Raw genomic sequence first — 16,828 nt, forward strand, 5'->3', positions numbered from 1 at the left:
GAAGTTCAGTCACAGATATGGGAGTTATAAACCACCAGCAAATTTTAAAGACTGGTTTTGTTTCTCTCTGCAGTTACCCTCACCTTACTTTGACAACTTCCACCACGACTGGGCAAGAGAAACTTTAGTTACGCCACCACTTGGAAGCGGCAGCTCAGTATTGCCTGTGCCTTCCGCGCTGGAGCTCGTGCACGGGGCAGTGCTGGAGCTGGAGTCTGATGTGCCTTTACTCCTTGTGTAATCGTCCTGCAAAACCTGAAAGCCACCTCTTGCACTGGTTTCTAAAAACTTTATTACAAAAGCCTTTCCATTTGTGTTTTGAAGTTGTCAAGACAATGGTATATATTTAGATTGAGGGTTTTATTTTTAAGTTACATTCTTGCTTGCTTCATTATTATTAAATGACAAAATTTAATACTCTATGTGACAGCTAAATGATTACCACAGTTACTATCTTCAGAAATATATTAATAATTTTTCATTGGAAAAATCATCTTAAACTGCCTATACAAATTTTATTTGGTGGTATCTTGTCATAACCAAATTGCTAGTTCTGAACTCCACATGCCCCAATCAAGACCATGTGTTACAATGTAAGTCCTGCTCTAAATGAGCATGATTGACACTGATACAAACTTTGAGGAATTTTAAGAAATTTTTCCTTATTCTTTACAAAGGATGTACAGGTTGCAATTTTTCAGTAGTTTAGGTCCTAACTTATCCGCAGACAATTTTTGCCATGCCCAAAAGCATGTCCCGATAAGATGCTGACATTGCAGTCAAACTTCAGTCTTCACCAATTTCACTTAAATTTCAGCTTGGATTTTGCCATGAACAGCAAAAACAATTATTGATCAAACAGATAACTCAGTCACTGCATTGCCTATTCAAAGGAGCAGCAAACATTACAGTAAATAGACCTATCACATTTATATGCAAACATGGAGACTTAGATTTGACAGCCTATGTATGTCATCCCTTGAGTACCACCTGATGGGACTTTATCATCTTCTCTTGCTTATGGTGCATTACTGCTTAAAAACTGAAGTAGGTTATTTTCAAACAGTTCCCTAACCTTTAACAGGCATTGAGATGTCTGTGTTTCTTATACAATGGAAAGTATTAAACTCCCAAGAATATTAGCCCTCTATGTGGCCCAACTGTATAGAAATGCATCTTCAAATGGGAAAACTGACTCCCACATATGTTCTTTCCTTTTTTTTTTGGTGCAGTACCTGTGGACTCAGGTGGGCACACCAGGAGCAGAAACCTAATTTTTAAAAGGCTTTGTAATGGTTTACACGGACAGAGGGTAATACAGTAAACTAGTGAAAGAATTGCCACGCCACATACCATGCCTACTTTGCTGACTGTTTTACAAACAACTCAGGGGCTGATTTCCCGATGAGGAGTCGGCAGTGGGTACTGGATGTGACAGAAGCACACAGGCAGAAGAAGGCAGCTGCCCAGGGCAAAGCATTGCTCCCCAAGCAGCACTGCTTCCCACCCTGGGACTTGACGCAGCACCTTCCATGAAGCTGCGTCACTTTACACCAGCTGAAGAACATGTGATTGCATCTGCCTGCCACAAAACAGGCCAGCAAACACAGGCTCGGCAGAGAGAGGCTGGCACCATGCTGTCAGGCAGCAGGACAGCAGTGAGAACCCAGTAGGCTCCCTTAATCTTCTGGAGGAATACTGGAAAACTTTGGTTTCTCCTCATTCTGTCTGTCGGGATTCTGGAAGGACTTAGATGTCCGAGAAAGTCCACTCCGTGCACAGTTTGAATCCCAGACACCTGAGTAAATGAAATTATTTTGCAACTGTGGCCTACTTTGTGCCATTATGTTTTGTTCATACAGATACTCATTTTACAACAGTAGTAATAGAAGTACCTCTAAAAACCAGTAAAGCTATTTTATGAGGGTGAGGGAAGCATCCATAAAAAAGTTGACTGCACCCAAGTCTCCCGATAAAAAACCCCATACTAGTGGGAATACATTTGGGGAAGCTATCTTAAAAAACCCCCCCACCTTACCTTAATAATCCTGATGCCATTGCCAGGTTTCTGTTTCTCTACAAACTTCCTTTTCTCCCTCAACCCAAAAGCTGTATTTCCTTTACTTCAGCTACAGACCACTGTAACTGGACTCAACCTCAGTGTCACTTCATTCCAAAAACAACAAGATGCCTCACAAGCCACACTGGCTGCTTTCCAGACTGGGGGAGGCAAGAAAGGGGGGAGGGGGCAGCATGCTAATTAAAAAACACATACCAAAAAAACCACAACCACCCACCCCAATAGCAATCACCCAAAACACTGCTCCAATTTTGTATATTTGCACTGTCAATAGATAAATAATTTTAACTTAATTGTGAGTCCTAGGCCTATACACAATATTAACACTACATAGGTGTTAACATTTAGGATGAGGATTTTTGATTTCCATCTGATTTACTATGTAATCAGTTGGTCTAACTCCATCAAAAACCTATTTTGACTAAACAGCAGTTAAAAAAACACCAATAGCTACAAGATGTTTTAGCGCCTGCCAACCTGCTGTACAACTGCTGTTTTTTATAAACAGCTTTTCCATTCTGGCTTTGTGACCATCTCTTTCCGTTTTCTGAAATAGATATAAGCATCCTAAGCATTAAGGACTGCCAATAAAACTCCCAACTGGTAAGAAAACAAAACTCTCAGAATTTTTTTTTTTTTTTAACAGGGCTTTAGCAACATTTTTGATCCACTGCAGAACAAATATGCAGCTCAGTGGGGGAAGCGAAACGGAATCAATATATTTCAGCTAGCCTGTTAATGGGAAACAATAATGAATGTGCGTATGCAACATGACATACGTTTGTTCAGCAAAAACAAGACCTCAATAACTGCAAGACCCTTCTCAGGCCAGCCTGAACAGCCAGGCTATGTTCTAGGGACAAGGATAAGCCACTTTTCTCAAAAAGAAAGAAATCACAACAAGCAGAAATGAGGAACACCAAAATTGCTACCAAAATTAAATGCAAATAAAAAAATATTTAAATTAAATCCCTGGAAGGACAAAGGTTGATTAACTCATACTACTTTGTACAGTATTTCCAGTTCAAGTTCTTGTAACAGAATTTTTTATGTAAAAAGGCCCTAATTTTTGACATTTTAAAACAGTGTCCTCACTGGAAGGAAAGAATGCATTGAATTTCCATTTTGCCAGAGATCTCTATTCATACTGGAACACAAAGAGATAAGACAGATTCTCGTAATGATGCTTGGAAATAATCTGCCCTGAATTTCAATGTATTATTACATTTTTGAGTATACTTTGCATTTAATTACTCGCTTCACCAGTGGTTGCTCATTACACATAAATCACGTCAATCTAATCACTCTAAGCATTTGTAAATTGCTGCTGTCTAACAATATAGAAGATAACGCATTTTAAGGTCACTGTAAGTGTTCTTTACAATATATAGTACACAATAATGTACAGTAATGTACTATCATTTCAACCAGGCTAGGACAAAGTCCCTATCTTCACCATTTAACTGAATACAGAAAACCACCCATAGAACATATTTTCTAGATGTTAAAATACAAATCCAAGCATTTTAAGTTGCCTGGATTCTCAATACAGTGTTAGGTAGCAGGACCTGGGGTCAGCCAGAAGTTTCTACCCTCCCATCATCATCATGTTTATGTCAGCACTTACATGGCTAAATCTAACTCATCTTCTAAAATCATGAATCCCAGTACCAGTTTAAGGTGTTTACAGAAATCTTCACTCCCACATTTGAAATCCAGCACCCATCCAGGTACCTCTTGTACCCTAGATGAAACAAGGATCAGTCCTGTGACATCTAAAACTCTGCACTAACTGGCACAAGCATAAATGTTAGTAAAACTGGACAGAAGGGTCTTAATAAGATTACAGGGGGAGATGGCAAGGAACACTGTGAATCTATGGTCCTTCCCATACACCATTTTCAGGTCTAAACAAAAATGATTCAGAGATATTTTAGAAGCCTTTCTCTCCCCACATAAACAAAGGGATGAGGATGGGACAGTATGGCAGCTTCCTTTCCCATCCCATATGCAGGTGTAGCAAGTTCATCACAGAAAGTACATGACATAACTTCCAGGATAACCAGACACTAATTAGTAACAATTAACAAATTTTAATACTAGTTATTGAATGTGTGTATCTTCAAAATTTGCTTGCAATGTTTAAGTCTCAAAGAAATAACTCCATGTTCCGTATTCTGGATATGCTGCCCATGCAAGGGGATGACTTGCGGTCACCGCTCTGCAAACCCAGCCACCTGGGTTCAACTGGATATTGGCCCCCAGGCTTGGCATCTCTGGCAGGATCTCAGCAGGGGTATTTCAGCCCTGTTTTCCTTTTCTTAAATAAAACAAGTGCCTTGGAAACACATTGACTCAAAAAAATCTTCTAAAAATTAAGGCTACCTTGAAAAGCCTTAAAGAGAAAGAAAGCGGAGGATCATATTTGCAAAAAACAGGTTCATTTTTTATTTAGCAATGCTGATGCTGTAGTTCAATCTTTGCTAAGCACGTTCACCATTGAGTGCTTGGTACTCCACCATGCTAAAAAGGACTTGTGGGCCACGAATGGGCAGCCATAATTGCCTTCCCAATTACTGGTTTCAAAAAAAGTGAATTTAAAATGAACTAAACCAATGCTCACTTTTTTTTTTTTTCTCACAGGGACCTATGTGCCTGGCCATGCAATCAGGAAGGAAGGGTGCCTCCCAGGCAGCAGGTTTCCCTCCCCTCCCCAGCAGCAAAAACAGCAAGATCAATGCCCAGTGCCACTAGAACAACCTATGGACACAGGAAAGGAGAAGAGAGAGCCTGGAAACATCTGCCCTGGGCTGGCCAAAGAGCACAGAAGGAGAAAAGAGGAGGATACAACCGGGTCTTGCTGATCACCTCTGGGAAAGTTTAAAAAAACCCGCAATTGGAGACAAAACTAAAAGCATGCTAATTTGGGGCAGCAGGGAAGTTCAGTTAAACTTTTTTGTTCTTATTACTAGTTCTAACTACAAACTGCAATTAATGAGCAACATCAAACCAGGCATTCTTACTGCCCTGGCTGAAGCTCCAAAACATCACATATTTTCTGTTGTATGCCTATGAACATCTATTTTCCATGAAATTATGATTTTTCCTACTTGTAAGATATGCAAAGAGGGTCCCATAACCCATTAGTGAAGTACCTACTATCTTTGCTGCCCCTAATTTTGATTCTGGCTAATTTTGGCACAAACACAAGGTTGCAAGTGAGTGGCTGGGGGCTGGAGGAAGGACAGAAGGACAGAGAGAAGAATACATTACCCTTTTTTGGAACTGATGAAACATCAAATCCGCAAACAGTCTGTTTACCCAGTGCCCAGGCACAAAGCACTCTGTGCTGCTCAGGCTGCTGTTCCAGCAGTTGGAACTACCTGGCTAGATTAAGAAATTGTACACAACAGCTTATGTAGCTTAATACAGCCTTGTATATGGCATGTCTTATGGACAGATATATCAATATGGCCTTTACTTCCTGAATTTCATGTGGAAATAAAGTATCTTTAAACTATTTCAAGACAATTGCTGAAATTTTTCAAGAAACTCCATTTGTTTCTCTTTACATTTGCTGGTGATCTGGGATCAGTAAGGATGGCAGCAGCTCAAAGAAGTACTATCACTTCTATAATCTCACTCAGGATCAGACAAGGAGAGCTCACAAAAATCAGATTACGGAAAAGGCAGTAGGGAACTCCCCATACTTAGCAGGCGGCTTTGGAAATGTTGCCTCACTGCTTCTCAGTAAAAAAAAATCTTCATTGGATCATCTGCATTTGAAAGCCTCCCTGGATAGAGACATATAGCAGGATATCTCTAGTGAAAATAAAACCAGATTGCCTTTTTTTTCAAGATCTCTCACAAATAAGACACACAGGTGTGGTATTTCTGAGGTCAAAAGTTATTATCTGACTTTGGAAGCAGCCATCTGAGATGAGATGCTGATTTTAGATCACCTAAAAGGGTGTGGAAATGTAATATATTTGCCTTAACAATCTGGGAATAAAGAGACTTTGCTCTTTTTTATTTGTTTGTTTAAATTATGGGATTTCAGTGAAATTAAACCAAGGTAGTTCACAGATGTATCCAACTGTTGTGACTTCTGAATGAAATAGGCGCTGTGAATGAAAGTTTCAAGGGCCAGTGCTGATCCTGACGCTGAAAGCCTGGAAGAGGTATTACAAGATCAGAATTAAGCCCATGTCCTTATCTCCTCTATCGGATCTTGAGCCTAGAAGTAGAAAGCACAATCCTTCAGAGGAGGTGAATGAACAAGAAACATTGCCTCCAGTTAAAAGTTCTCCTAAATATATGTTTGGCTTGAGACAAAAAAAAATGTAGCAGTCTTCCTGTTCAGAGTATAAGAAGTGCCAAAAAAAGGAGTTTATTTTTGGGTCTGACTATGCAAAGAAATAGTATCACAGAGTTACAGCTCATTATCCCTGGAAGCAATAGAATAACACTAGTAAAAACATGCAGAGGCCAAACACAACCTTTTCTTTTTCAGTCACTCCAGAAACCAGCCCTCTTTCAAACCACTACAGGGATGCAATGAAATCTCATGGGAGAAGAACCTTCACTAAGAACCTGAAGGACCCCCAAGCCCAAAGTGAAGCATAGTCCAACTGCAGTGCAGCTTGTTTTCTAAAGGATCATGGCTCGGTCCATTTCTAACCTTCTCTTTCCTCCCTATACATGTCCTAGCTGTGATATCCCATCTTTTCCTCTGCACTATCCAGATGCTTGACAAGCCTTTCCCTGATCCACCTTAAGTGATGTACATTACAGAATCCACAGACGCTCTGCTGCACATTTCTCACTGTTTCAGTGCCCTCAAAAGCATACAATTTTGGCACAAACACAAGGTTACAAGTGAGTGGCTGGGGGCTGGAGGAAGGACAGAAGGACAGGGAGAAGAATACTTTACCCTTTTTTGGAACTGATGAAACATCAAATCCGCAAACACTGTCTGTTTACACCCAGTGCCCAAGCACAAAGCACTCTGCGCTGCTCAGGCTGCTGTTCCAGCAGTTGGACCTGCCAGCATGGAAAGAGAAACACCTTCACGATCAAACACTTCTCTCCTGCTCTGCAACAGTAGGGACAATTGTCTGAAACACTGGTGGCCACACATGTTGAAGTAATGTGTCACCATAAATTCTTACCAAACACCAATTTACCCTTACTCATTTCTCTGCTTTTTCCATATAGCTCTAAGCCAGATGAGATCGCTTTCCATGGCCTTATGAACCACCACTAACCTGGACCTAAGAGCAGCAAGAACTGCATCACTGTGTTCTCTTTAAAGTATTTTAAAGTAGAAAAAACAGGGGTTTTTTCCCCCCTCTGGCACTACTCACATTTGTCATAACTATATTAAAGAAAGGAACTTGCTGAGAAATTTTCTGCCATTTAAAAGGGATATGCATGTATACCTAAGAGATCAGGTTGGTTCAAATGTTTACTTCACCAACTTTACGAAGTCCAGTTTATAGAAGGTGACTGCACAACTTGCTCTCTATGTCAGTATGATGTAGGCATCAACCACTTTATCTGCTGAAGCAGAAAATAAAATTTAAGTAATCATCCAGTCTTACGACTGCTTGTCATAAAAGCACTGCCCACCTGAAGTTCAAATAACCTCTTATCCAACATGTTACAAAAATACATTAAAGATGGTAAAACAATGAGCTAAAGAATTTCACACTTCAGTATCTAATCACTGAGGCATTTTACCTTCCCTCTGATTCTGCGCTCAGTGACCATAATGGTCTTCTATAGTTTAAAGCAACACTTAAGAATTATTAGGACTGCTGTGGAAAGGTTTTAGGAGACTAATGGATTCACACTTGTGGTTAAGTAATTGGGTTGAAATTCCAAATCTGCTTAAATTAGCCGGACTTCTTCATCAACTTCAGCTGGGTCAGGATCTAACGGAAATTGGATTCTCTATGTTTTGCAAAAGCACAAATAAAAAGATCTGTGCTTTTATCCAAGGTTCAAGAAACAGAAGTTGTTCAGTTTCCTGTCTTCATTAGTTTTGTTGTCAAACAACAAATACCACCCACACATGTACTTTTTAATACAATGAGACAAATGTCACTGCAATCATCATTTGTGACTGGAAAGTTTGGCAAGGTGCCAGAGCAGTGAAAGTGATCCCATCACAGATTGTTCAGCAACAGCGACAACATTAAATTCCTACGTGCTCTGTTCCACAACATGCTACAGTGAAAAACATGAACACAAGTCTGTGAAATTGAAGCTGATCACAGAGCCAATGAACGCTCTTTTCATTCACCTTGTATTCAATTTTCATTCAATTTTTGTAAATAAACAAAAACACTTACTAAGAGTTTCCCTTTTAGCTTACTGTCCTTCTGTAGTCTTTGGGCTGGCCTTAAGCTGCAGGAATACTCAAGCTGCTCACTATTTTTAGAAGTAAGCAATTCAATAAATCACTTGAAAGTATTATAAAGCCAATGGTCAGTCTTACTCTGAGGGGAAAAAATATAAAAGTATCATTGCTCAACCTACAGCAGTATTTACAGAGTAGACACTAGCAAAGACCAGCCTGCTCCTTGCTGCCCAAGCAGCAAAGCTCCCATCTTTGAGACAATGATTTATCCCACAGTCTAATAAGATCTGTCTGGTGCTCTCATAACACTGGAATTTATAATCTAGCAGCTGGGAAAACACAGAGTAGGACTCGGAGGTTCAAAGCTGATCTACAGGATTCAGGCTTTTCTGTAACCTCAGATCTGAAGAAAGATCCAAGAGCACAGGATCAAGAAAGGCACAGATGGTCTCCGCATCCACACTTGTCACAGGACACATTACAAATGTTAATTACCAGCCCATGAAAAGCACTTTCTCAATACTTAATTTTCGGATTAAAAAAAATGTCACTTCTATCTTCAAGGAAGACCCAGGGAACTACAGGCTGGTCAGCTTCACCTTGGTCCCTTGAAAGGGATCACAAAACACAGAGGAGTGACTGATACACCAGACAGTCATGCTGCCACCCAGACAGATCCCAGCAGGTCAGAGAAATGCACCAACAGGAAGCTCAAGGAAGTCAACAGGAACCTCAGCCAGAGAAAATATGAAATCCTGAACGTGGAGAGGAATAACCCCAGGCACCAGTGCATGCAGGAGGTCACCCATGCAGGAGGTCACCAGGAAAACAGCTTTGTAGAAGAGGCCCTGAGTTCCTGGTGGACACCAAGTTGAACATGAACCAGCAATAAGCCCTTGTGGTAGAACAAGTTGAACAGCGTCCTGGCCTGTGTCAGAAAAAGTACTGACAGGAGGTGGAGGCAAGTGCCCCTCCACCAGGCACCAGAGAGGCCACACGTGGAATGACAGGCTCAGTTCTGGGATCCCAAATACAGGAGAGACATGGACATACTGGACAAAGTGCAGCAAAAGGCCACCAGGATGACTTCAACCTCCAGAATGCTTCCAGGAGACCTCACTGCAGCCTTCTAGTGCCTTAAGGGGGCTTATAGAAAGGAGGGAGAGGGACTTTTCTTATGGACAGACAGTGACAGGACATGGGGCAAAGGTTTTAAACTCAAAAAAGGGTGAGTTTAGATTAGATGTTAGGAAGAAATTCTTTACTCAGACAGTGGTGAAGCAGTGGAACAGGCTGCCCAGAGAAGTGGTGGATGCCCCATCCCTGGAAGTGTTCAAGGCCAGGTTGGGTGGGGCTCTGTGAGTGGCTGCCCATGGCCAGAGGCTTGAATCTAGATGATATTTAAGGTCCTTTCCATTCCAAACCATTCTATAATACCATGATTAAGAGACTGGAGCATCTCTCCTATGAGGAAAGTCTCAGGGAGCTGGGATTGTTCAGTCTGGAGAAGGGAGGGCTTAGGGGGATCTTGCAGATGTCTGTAAATGCCTGAATGGAGGGTGCACAGAGCCAGGCTCTTCCCAGTGGCGCCCAATTCCAGAACCAGAGCCAATGGGCACACACTGAAACACAGGAGGTTCCCTCTGAGTATCAGGGAACATTTTTTCCTTGTGAGGGCAACCAAGCACTGGTACAGGTTGCCCAGAGAGTCTGTGAAGCCTCCCTCCTTGAAGATAATAAAAACCCATCTGGACATGGTGCTGGGCAACTGGCTCTAGGGGCCCCTGCGTGAGCAACGGGGTTGGATCAGATGATCTCCAGAGGTCCCTTCCCACCTCAGACATCTCTAGCACATCTCTATCCATTGGTAGGTACTGCGTACCTGAAGGCTGCCAACCAATAATTCTCAACTGGACTCATTCTAGACTAAAAACAGTATAACAAATAAGGATCAAAACCGTTAGTGGCTTCACCTTTATTCTTGCATAGTTACAGTTTTCTAATACAATTCCTTTTAAGGGCAAAGTGGTGATGTTTGGTCTGTGTCCAAACAACTACAAAAATTACATAAAAAGTCCTTAGTAAATTACTTCCATTCATTCTTTATTATGGGAGAGTGGAATCATCCTACAATCTCACCACTCCCAGTTCTGCCTCCAGTAATCCATACTACGTATAAACTTTTTAAATTTTTCATAAGGAAGAAAAAAAATCCCAAATCTAGTATGTATCTTCCACACCAACTTTACTAGGCAGGTTTCCACTCGAGAACTGTAAGAAACCAAATGACAGTTGAAATTTAAAAATTAATTAAGTTTATCTCCTTACTAAATTATGTCTAAGCAGCTGGTGTTTATCTGACTCTCGTCTCACCCTTTAGTTGTTCCTCACAGTCCATCATACCCATTCATATCTCGTGTTACTCTTCTACTTTGTAGAAGAGGGTAGAGCAGGATCATATTTGTTCTGAGTTTGTACACAGCGTAACCTAACAGGATCCTGCTCCAAGATCAAAATGTGAGTTTCAGTGTTCTAATAACTAGCAGTATTTACAAAAATAACATTATTAGTCTGAGAGGGAACATTTCATTTTACTCTTATGTTAGTGTGCAAGTTCCTAATGTGTCGTATGTCTCTCCTCCACTAAGCAAATCTAGTATTTTAAGTTTGCATTCTGCAAATTGCCTGTTACAATACATTTGAACACACATATGAAAGCTAAATCCATAGCACTTTGTTAATCAAGCAAAAAACCCCACTTTGTTTTGTCCATGATGAGCCTATAGCCCACTCAAACAGCAAAGCTGAAAGTCTCATTTAAAGGGCAGCAATGAATTCACACCAGGCTTTAGAAAGAATGCAGAGAAAAGGGGCAAAGGAGCAGAAAGCAAATTCAACCCAGCCAAACAACAAATGTAAGTAACAGGCAACTGATTTCTTCCACACAAACTCTGAAGATTCTTCTGCATCCCATATACCACATAGATGTCTCTATCTTTAAAACAAACAAACAAGAGAGAGCAAATAAATCAACACAAAACATAACAAACCACAGAAATCATGCCCCAAAGCATACTTTTTCATGGACTAAACTCCTACCAGCATCTGTCACCCCTACTCTGAACCCTCTGGAATAGGCTTGTAAATGCTCTGTACTGTGTATCTGTCACAAATTTCACTTTGTGAGGTGGGTAAAACTGAGCCCAATGTGTGAGAAGTTAAAGTCTTCCTTACACACCTTGGGCTTTCATATTCCTCCAGCATCATCACACAGCTCTCTGCGTCTTTAGTTTTCAGACTTCTCAACTAATCATTTCTCATGATTTTGAAAGCTACGTATTTGTAAGAACAAATACTTTTGTGGGAAATTCATCCTTTAAACTACCAAGAGGTGCTCACAAACAAACCAGTATCTGGGAATAGGTAATTCCACAGGTAAGTAACAGGAGCAGTGCCCACAGTCAGCTGGGTTAGGAATGTCCTCTGTCCATACCCTCTAAGCCTGGGGACAGAAATTGGGCTGGAGATAAAGTGGCAGCTCAACTAGGCTAAACAGAAGAAAACACTAATCTCTTCACTATTTATAACAGTAGAGAAAATACTGCAACAATCTGGCATGTTATCAGAAGCCCATGTTCACTACTACCCTAAATTCTCAATCATAGTGCTCTAGCGGTTTACAGGCAAACTAGCAGAGCTACTTGCAACGGGGTTTTCTTCCAAGTACCTGATAAACTCAGCATTGCAGGCCACTGATGGACCCTCTACTTCAAAACCTCTTCTCCTTATCAACAAAATCAGCAGTTTCCATAGGGTGTATTAACCGCAGCATGGTACTAACGTGGCTGTTTGTGGCATCTGAACTAAGCTTCATACAAAAGGTGAATTAAACAGGACTGCAAATTAATCCACACTTCAAGACAAAAGTACTGGTAATTACACTACTTACTCTTTTTCACGTAGTTTCAAATTGCTGGAAATCCAAATGCAGCCAAAGCAAGGATAGGCTGCCCAAAAAGAGTTTCAAGCGCAAAATGAGTCTGTAGTGTCAGCACCTTGGTGTTATTTGTTTCTCTATACAGGTTAATGAATTAGTTCTGACAAAGTATGAAAACACAGAGCTTCTCAACAAGGCTTTACCAGCTCTCAAAGACACTCTGGCTATTCTGCTGTTACCTACCAGCCCACACACAGCATGCTCATGCCTATTCCAGCATGACAAACAGCACGAGCGAAACAGCAACAAAAATGTTCTCCACTGTTCTCCACTTGGACATCTACATGGCTACAGCAATATAAAGAAACAAATTTTGTATATTACCCATGACTATCAGTCTCTCTTACTCTCTTTTCTGTCATATCTGTTTTCTCCTTCCAAGGCTTCAGAAATTGGAGAAGTAAGATTCATCTTTATAAAGTACTTCTTCCTCTCTTTCTATCCCCATGTTTAAGAGTGAGGGTCAGAAACAGACTACCAGTGGTGCAGCCACACAGTGGACTTCTTTCTGAAGGAGACAATATGGCTCTAAGACCTAAAGGTGCAACTCCTTTTTTTAATCTTGACTACTGGACCAAATTCTCAGGCAATGTTTTAACAATATTAATTCCATCACAGACCTACGATGCATTCATCCCTGTATCCCAGGCAGTCCACAGAACTGACTTTGTCAAGAGCCCCTGAAACCTCTAGGTTTAAAATGCCATTCCATCCAAGGGCACACACATCAAGTGTTATGTGTGAATTACCTGTACCTACACCGCACACCAGAACATCATGTAATGCTTTTTAATTGCATTATCCAGGTAGCATACACCGCAAAAACAGTACCCAGATCACTTCGCTTTCAAATCTGATTAAATTCTGAAGTTTTTCAGGACATCTTTTGTTCTGAAGAGTACTCGTCACTGCAACAGTTTACGATCTCTCAGCCGTGGACACCCCTTCAGTTTCTTTTGCTCCCAGTCCCCAGCTCAGAAGGCCAGGGAGTCAAATGCTGCTGATTGCGCGCTAGTTCTCCATTTGGCAGGTATCCCATTTGACAAATCACAGCCAGATCGTGCCAGTCCTATTACCCTCCCACAGTCTGCAGTTAGACCTCTGCATTCATTTTATGCCTGCTTCTCTCAAGTTTAATCTGTTGCTTTAAAATTACTTGGAAGAACACTCAGATTAAGCTTTATGTACTCCCACACTAACAATCACTAAAGAAATAGACAGAAACCAAAGATAATTTCTTTACAGTGTTAAACTGTAAGTTTTCTTAGTTTATAGTACTCGAAAGTATACGCAAAGAAAGCAGAAACCAGCCAGGTCATGACAGTAAGACGTACTCTTCCAAAGAGGGTAACTATGTGCACCTGGTTACCAAAAATGACTGGAGAGTTGATTACGTATACTAAAAGTAGCCTAATAGGTATGACTCTACTCATCACATCTATGAGGTAGGTTTTCTATCTAAGGAAGTAAATACATGCAAGAACTACACTTTTATATGCACACATACTCCTAAGTGTAAGGCAGAAATACCAGTTACCTTTAACTGCCCTTCTACTCAAAAGCATGTTGAAGGCTGACAAACAGAACAGTGCACTCTGATAATCCACGTTATATACAGACTACACCTATGTAATGCAGTTGATAATTCAGATTACTGTGCTCCACTTGAGAATTTCACTTTTTTTTTTTTCTATTGGTTATATACAGGAAGTTCCTCTAAGCCTCCTCTGCCACTTAAGAGTTTCAGTACGAACGGGAGACGGATCAGACCAGAAGCACGTTAAGGTGCCTTTCATTCTAAGGCTACCAGTCAAGTGTCAAAAGGTTTTGTACCAACCAAGCTGTTCCAGCCTGTCAGGCCTCAGCACCATGGATGGTTTGACTCAGGCACACCATAACCACAACTCATGGCCTGTGACAGACTCATCCTACTCCAATGTCCCAGTGGCATAACACTGATCCTGTCAGTATTGTAACAATCTTGCTCTGAAGTAATATGGAGATAACTTGTATTTCTGCTGCTACTTTCCTTCAGGGATTTTTTTACGTGTTCTTTGTTTTGAATTTGTTTCTTTTTTAATTTTTTTTTACAACTGTGGGTACAGGGAAGACCCCAATGGTAATATGGCACTACTACTTCCCTAAACCTGAACTCTTGCTAAATAAGAATGATTATCCAGATTAAAGAAAAAAAAGTAATTCAAATGGATGTCTTCTAAACTTCCATTTTCCATAACCACTGCACACCTATCACATGAATCCTCCGCAGAACTACACACAGACTTAATCTTGCTACCCTGATTATCCCAAGAGGAAAATAATTACAGAAAACTCTCCACGATAAAATCATTAAGCCTAAGTCTGCGGGATCTCAGCCGGTGGGTGTGTTCAGCAGGTTGTTCCCAAACGCACCGAGTTCCGCGCACGCTTCCATAGAATTCGAATCGGGCCTCTGCATAGTACTGCTCCATTCCCAAACTTTCCACAGGTCGCCCACCCAGGTCTCCTCCCCACGGCCACCCGGGGCAGCCCGCAGGGCACGGCTCTCCAAAACACCTCTGCGCACACGACCGGGATGAACATCCTTCCCACCCCACACAGCCAAGTCTCCACTCCCGATGCTCAAACTCCTTCGGACACCGGTGGCGCCCCACGCCCCCCACCCGCTTTTAGCTGCTTTCCGCCGCCCGCACCGGCCGCCCCCGGAGCCCGGCAGCCGCTTCCCCTGGGACTTGTTGAGCGCCGGCCCGTCCGCCCCCGGCGACCCCACAGCCCCCAGTGCCCGCCCGCTTCCCTGCTCCGCTCCGGGCCGCAGGCCGCCCCCACTGCTCCCCGGCCTGGCCCGGGACACCGGCCGGCCCGGCCCGGCCCGGCCCGGCCCGGCCCGCCCCGCCGGCGCCGCACCCCCGAGCGGGCCCCTCCACCGCTCCCGCCCCGCTCCCGCCCTCGCCCTCCCGGGACGCACCTTGAGGCTGCCCCGGAGGGGGCCCTTGCCGTGGCCGGTCAGCGCCGGGGGGGCGCTCCCCAGGCCGCCCTCCTCCTCCTCCTCTTCCTCCTCCACCTCCACCACCACATCTTCGTCTTCGTCCTCCTCCTCCAGCGCCGCGGCGGAGCCCTCCCGCCGGGGCGGCCTCCAGGCGCTCTCGGGCTTGGGGGGCCGGACCGCGTCCACCTGCGCGGCCGCCGCGCTCAGCCGCCGGCTGCCCATGCTGGAGCGCTTGGCCAAGCGCCGCGCCTGCATGGTGCCTCCGCCCGGCCGGCCCGGCCGCCTCCCGCCGCGCTCAGCCCCGGCCGCGGGCAGCGGCCCCGCCGAGCTGCCCAAGGGGCGGCGGCGGCGCTCACCGGGGGGCGGCGGTGGGTGTGTGCGGCGGGCGCGCCGCGGCCATGGGGGCCCGCGGGCGCGGCCAGGCGGGCCCGTAGCCGGCGCGGCCGCCCAGCCGCTCGCCCACCTGCTCCCGGCGCCCGCCTCCTCCTCTTTCCCCGCCGGCTGCCGCCCGGCCCGGCCCGGCCCGGCCCGGCTGTCGGGCGCGGCGCGGGGTCCGCTCCCGCTCGCTTTTCTCGCCGCCGCCGGTCCCCGGCGTCAAAACCCGGACTGGATTCCCGCCGGCCGCGGCTCCGCCAGGCGCGGCGCGGGGCGGCGGGGCCGCGCTGCCTTGGCCCGCAGCGGCGGGCGGGCTCCCCTGCGGGCGGCGCCGGCCCCCCACACACACCCGCCCCGGGCCCGGGACGCCCTGCCGGGGCAGCGGGGCCCGGGCCGGCCCTGATGGCGACGGGTCTGTCTAAACGGCGGGAGGGCCGGGAGTGCCCGACAGGACATAGAGGGGTTGGAGCGAGTGCAGAGAAGGGCAACGAAGCTGGTGAAGGGTCTGAAACGCGAGTCTTACGAGGAGCGGCTGAGCAGAGGCTGGGGGTGTTTTCCTGGAGAAGAGGAGGCTCTGGGGTGACCCTGTCGCTCTCTACAACGTAAAAATACCTGAAAGGAGATTGTAGCCAAGTGGGGGTCGGCCTCTTATCCCAAGTAAAAAGCGACGCAACGACAGGACATAGTCTTAAGCTGAGCAGGGGAAGTTCAGGTTGGACACTGGGAGGAATTTCTTCACAGAAAGGATGATTAGACATTGGAATGGGCTGCTCAGGAGGTGGTGGAGTCACCGTCCCTGGAGGTGTGTAAAGGAAAGACTAGATGTGGCACTTAGTGCCATGGTCTAATTGACACGGTGGTGTTCAGTCGTAGGTTAGACTCGATGATGTGAGAGATCTTTTCGAACCTAATTGATTCTACATGGTGCCTCCACCCGACCGACCCGGACGCCTCCCGCTGCGCTCAGCCCCTGTGCCTGACAGCCTCCACCCACAGAAGAGGCTGCCAGATGTCTAGGGCTTCTGA

General features: G+C 44.5%; 1 protein-coding gene across 3 annotated transcripts in view; it reads right to left on the reverse strand.

The window, feature by feature from the left end:
• The window catches only part of ZNF704 (zinc finger protein 704), an 86,907-nt gene extending 71,225 nt beyond the window's left edge, over window positions 1–15,682 (reverse strand). For 2 of the 3 annotated variants that reach the window (XM_027893067.1, XM_027893068.1), the window contains exon 1: window positions 15,407–15,682. In XM_027893067.1, the coding sequence (XP_027748868.1) occupies window positions 15,407–15,682 (276 nt within the window). The remainder of the gene's footprint in view (window positions 1–15,406) is intronic. The other variant, XM_027893066.1, reaches the window with a different exon arrangement.
• Window positions 15,683–16,828: the final 1,146 nt, after the last annotated feature.

The sequence above is a fragment of the Empidonax traillii genome, unplaced genomic scaffold (genome assembly GCF_003031625.1).
Source record: "Empidonax traillii isolate 1590-97213 ecotype Southwest subspecies unplaced genomic scaffold, ASM303162v1 scaffold378:size984864, whole genome shotgun sequence".
Taxonomy (NCBI): Eukaryota; Metazoa; Chordata; class Aves; order Passeriformes; family Tyrannidae; genus Empidonax; species Empidonax traillii.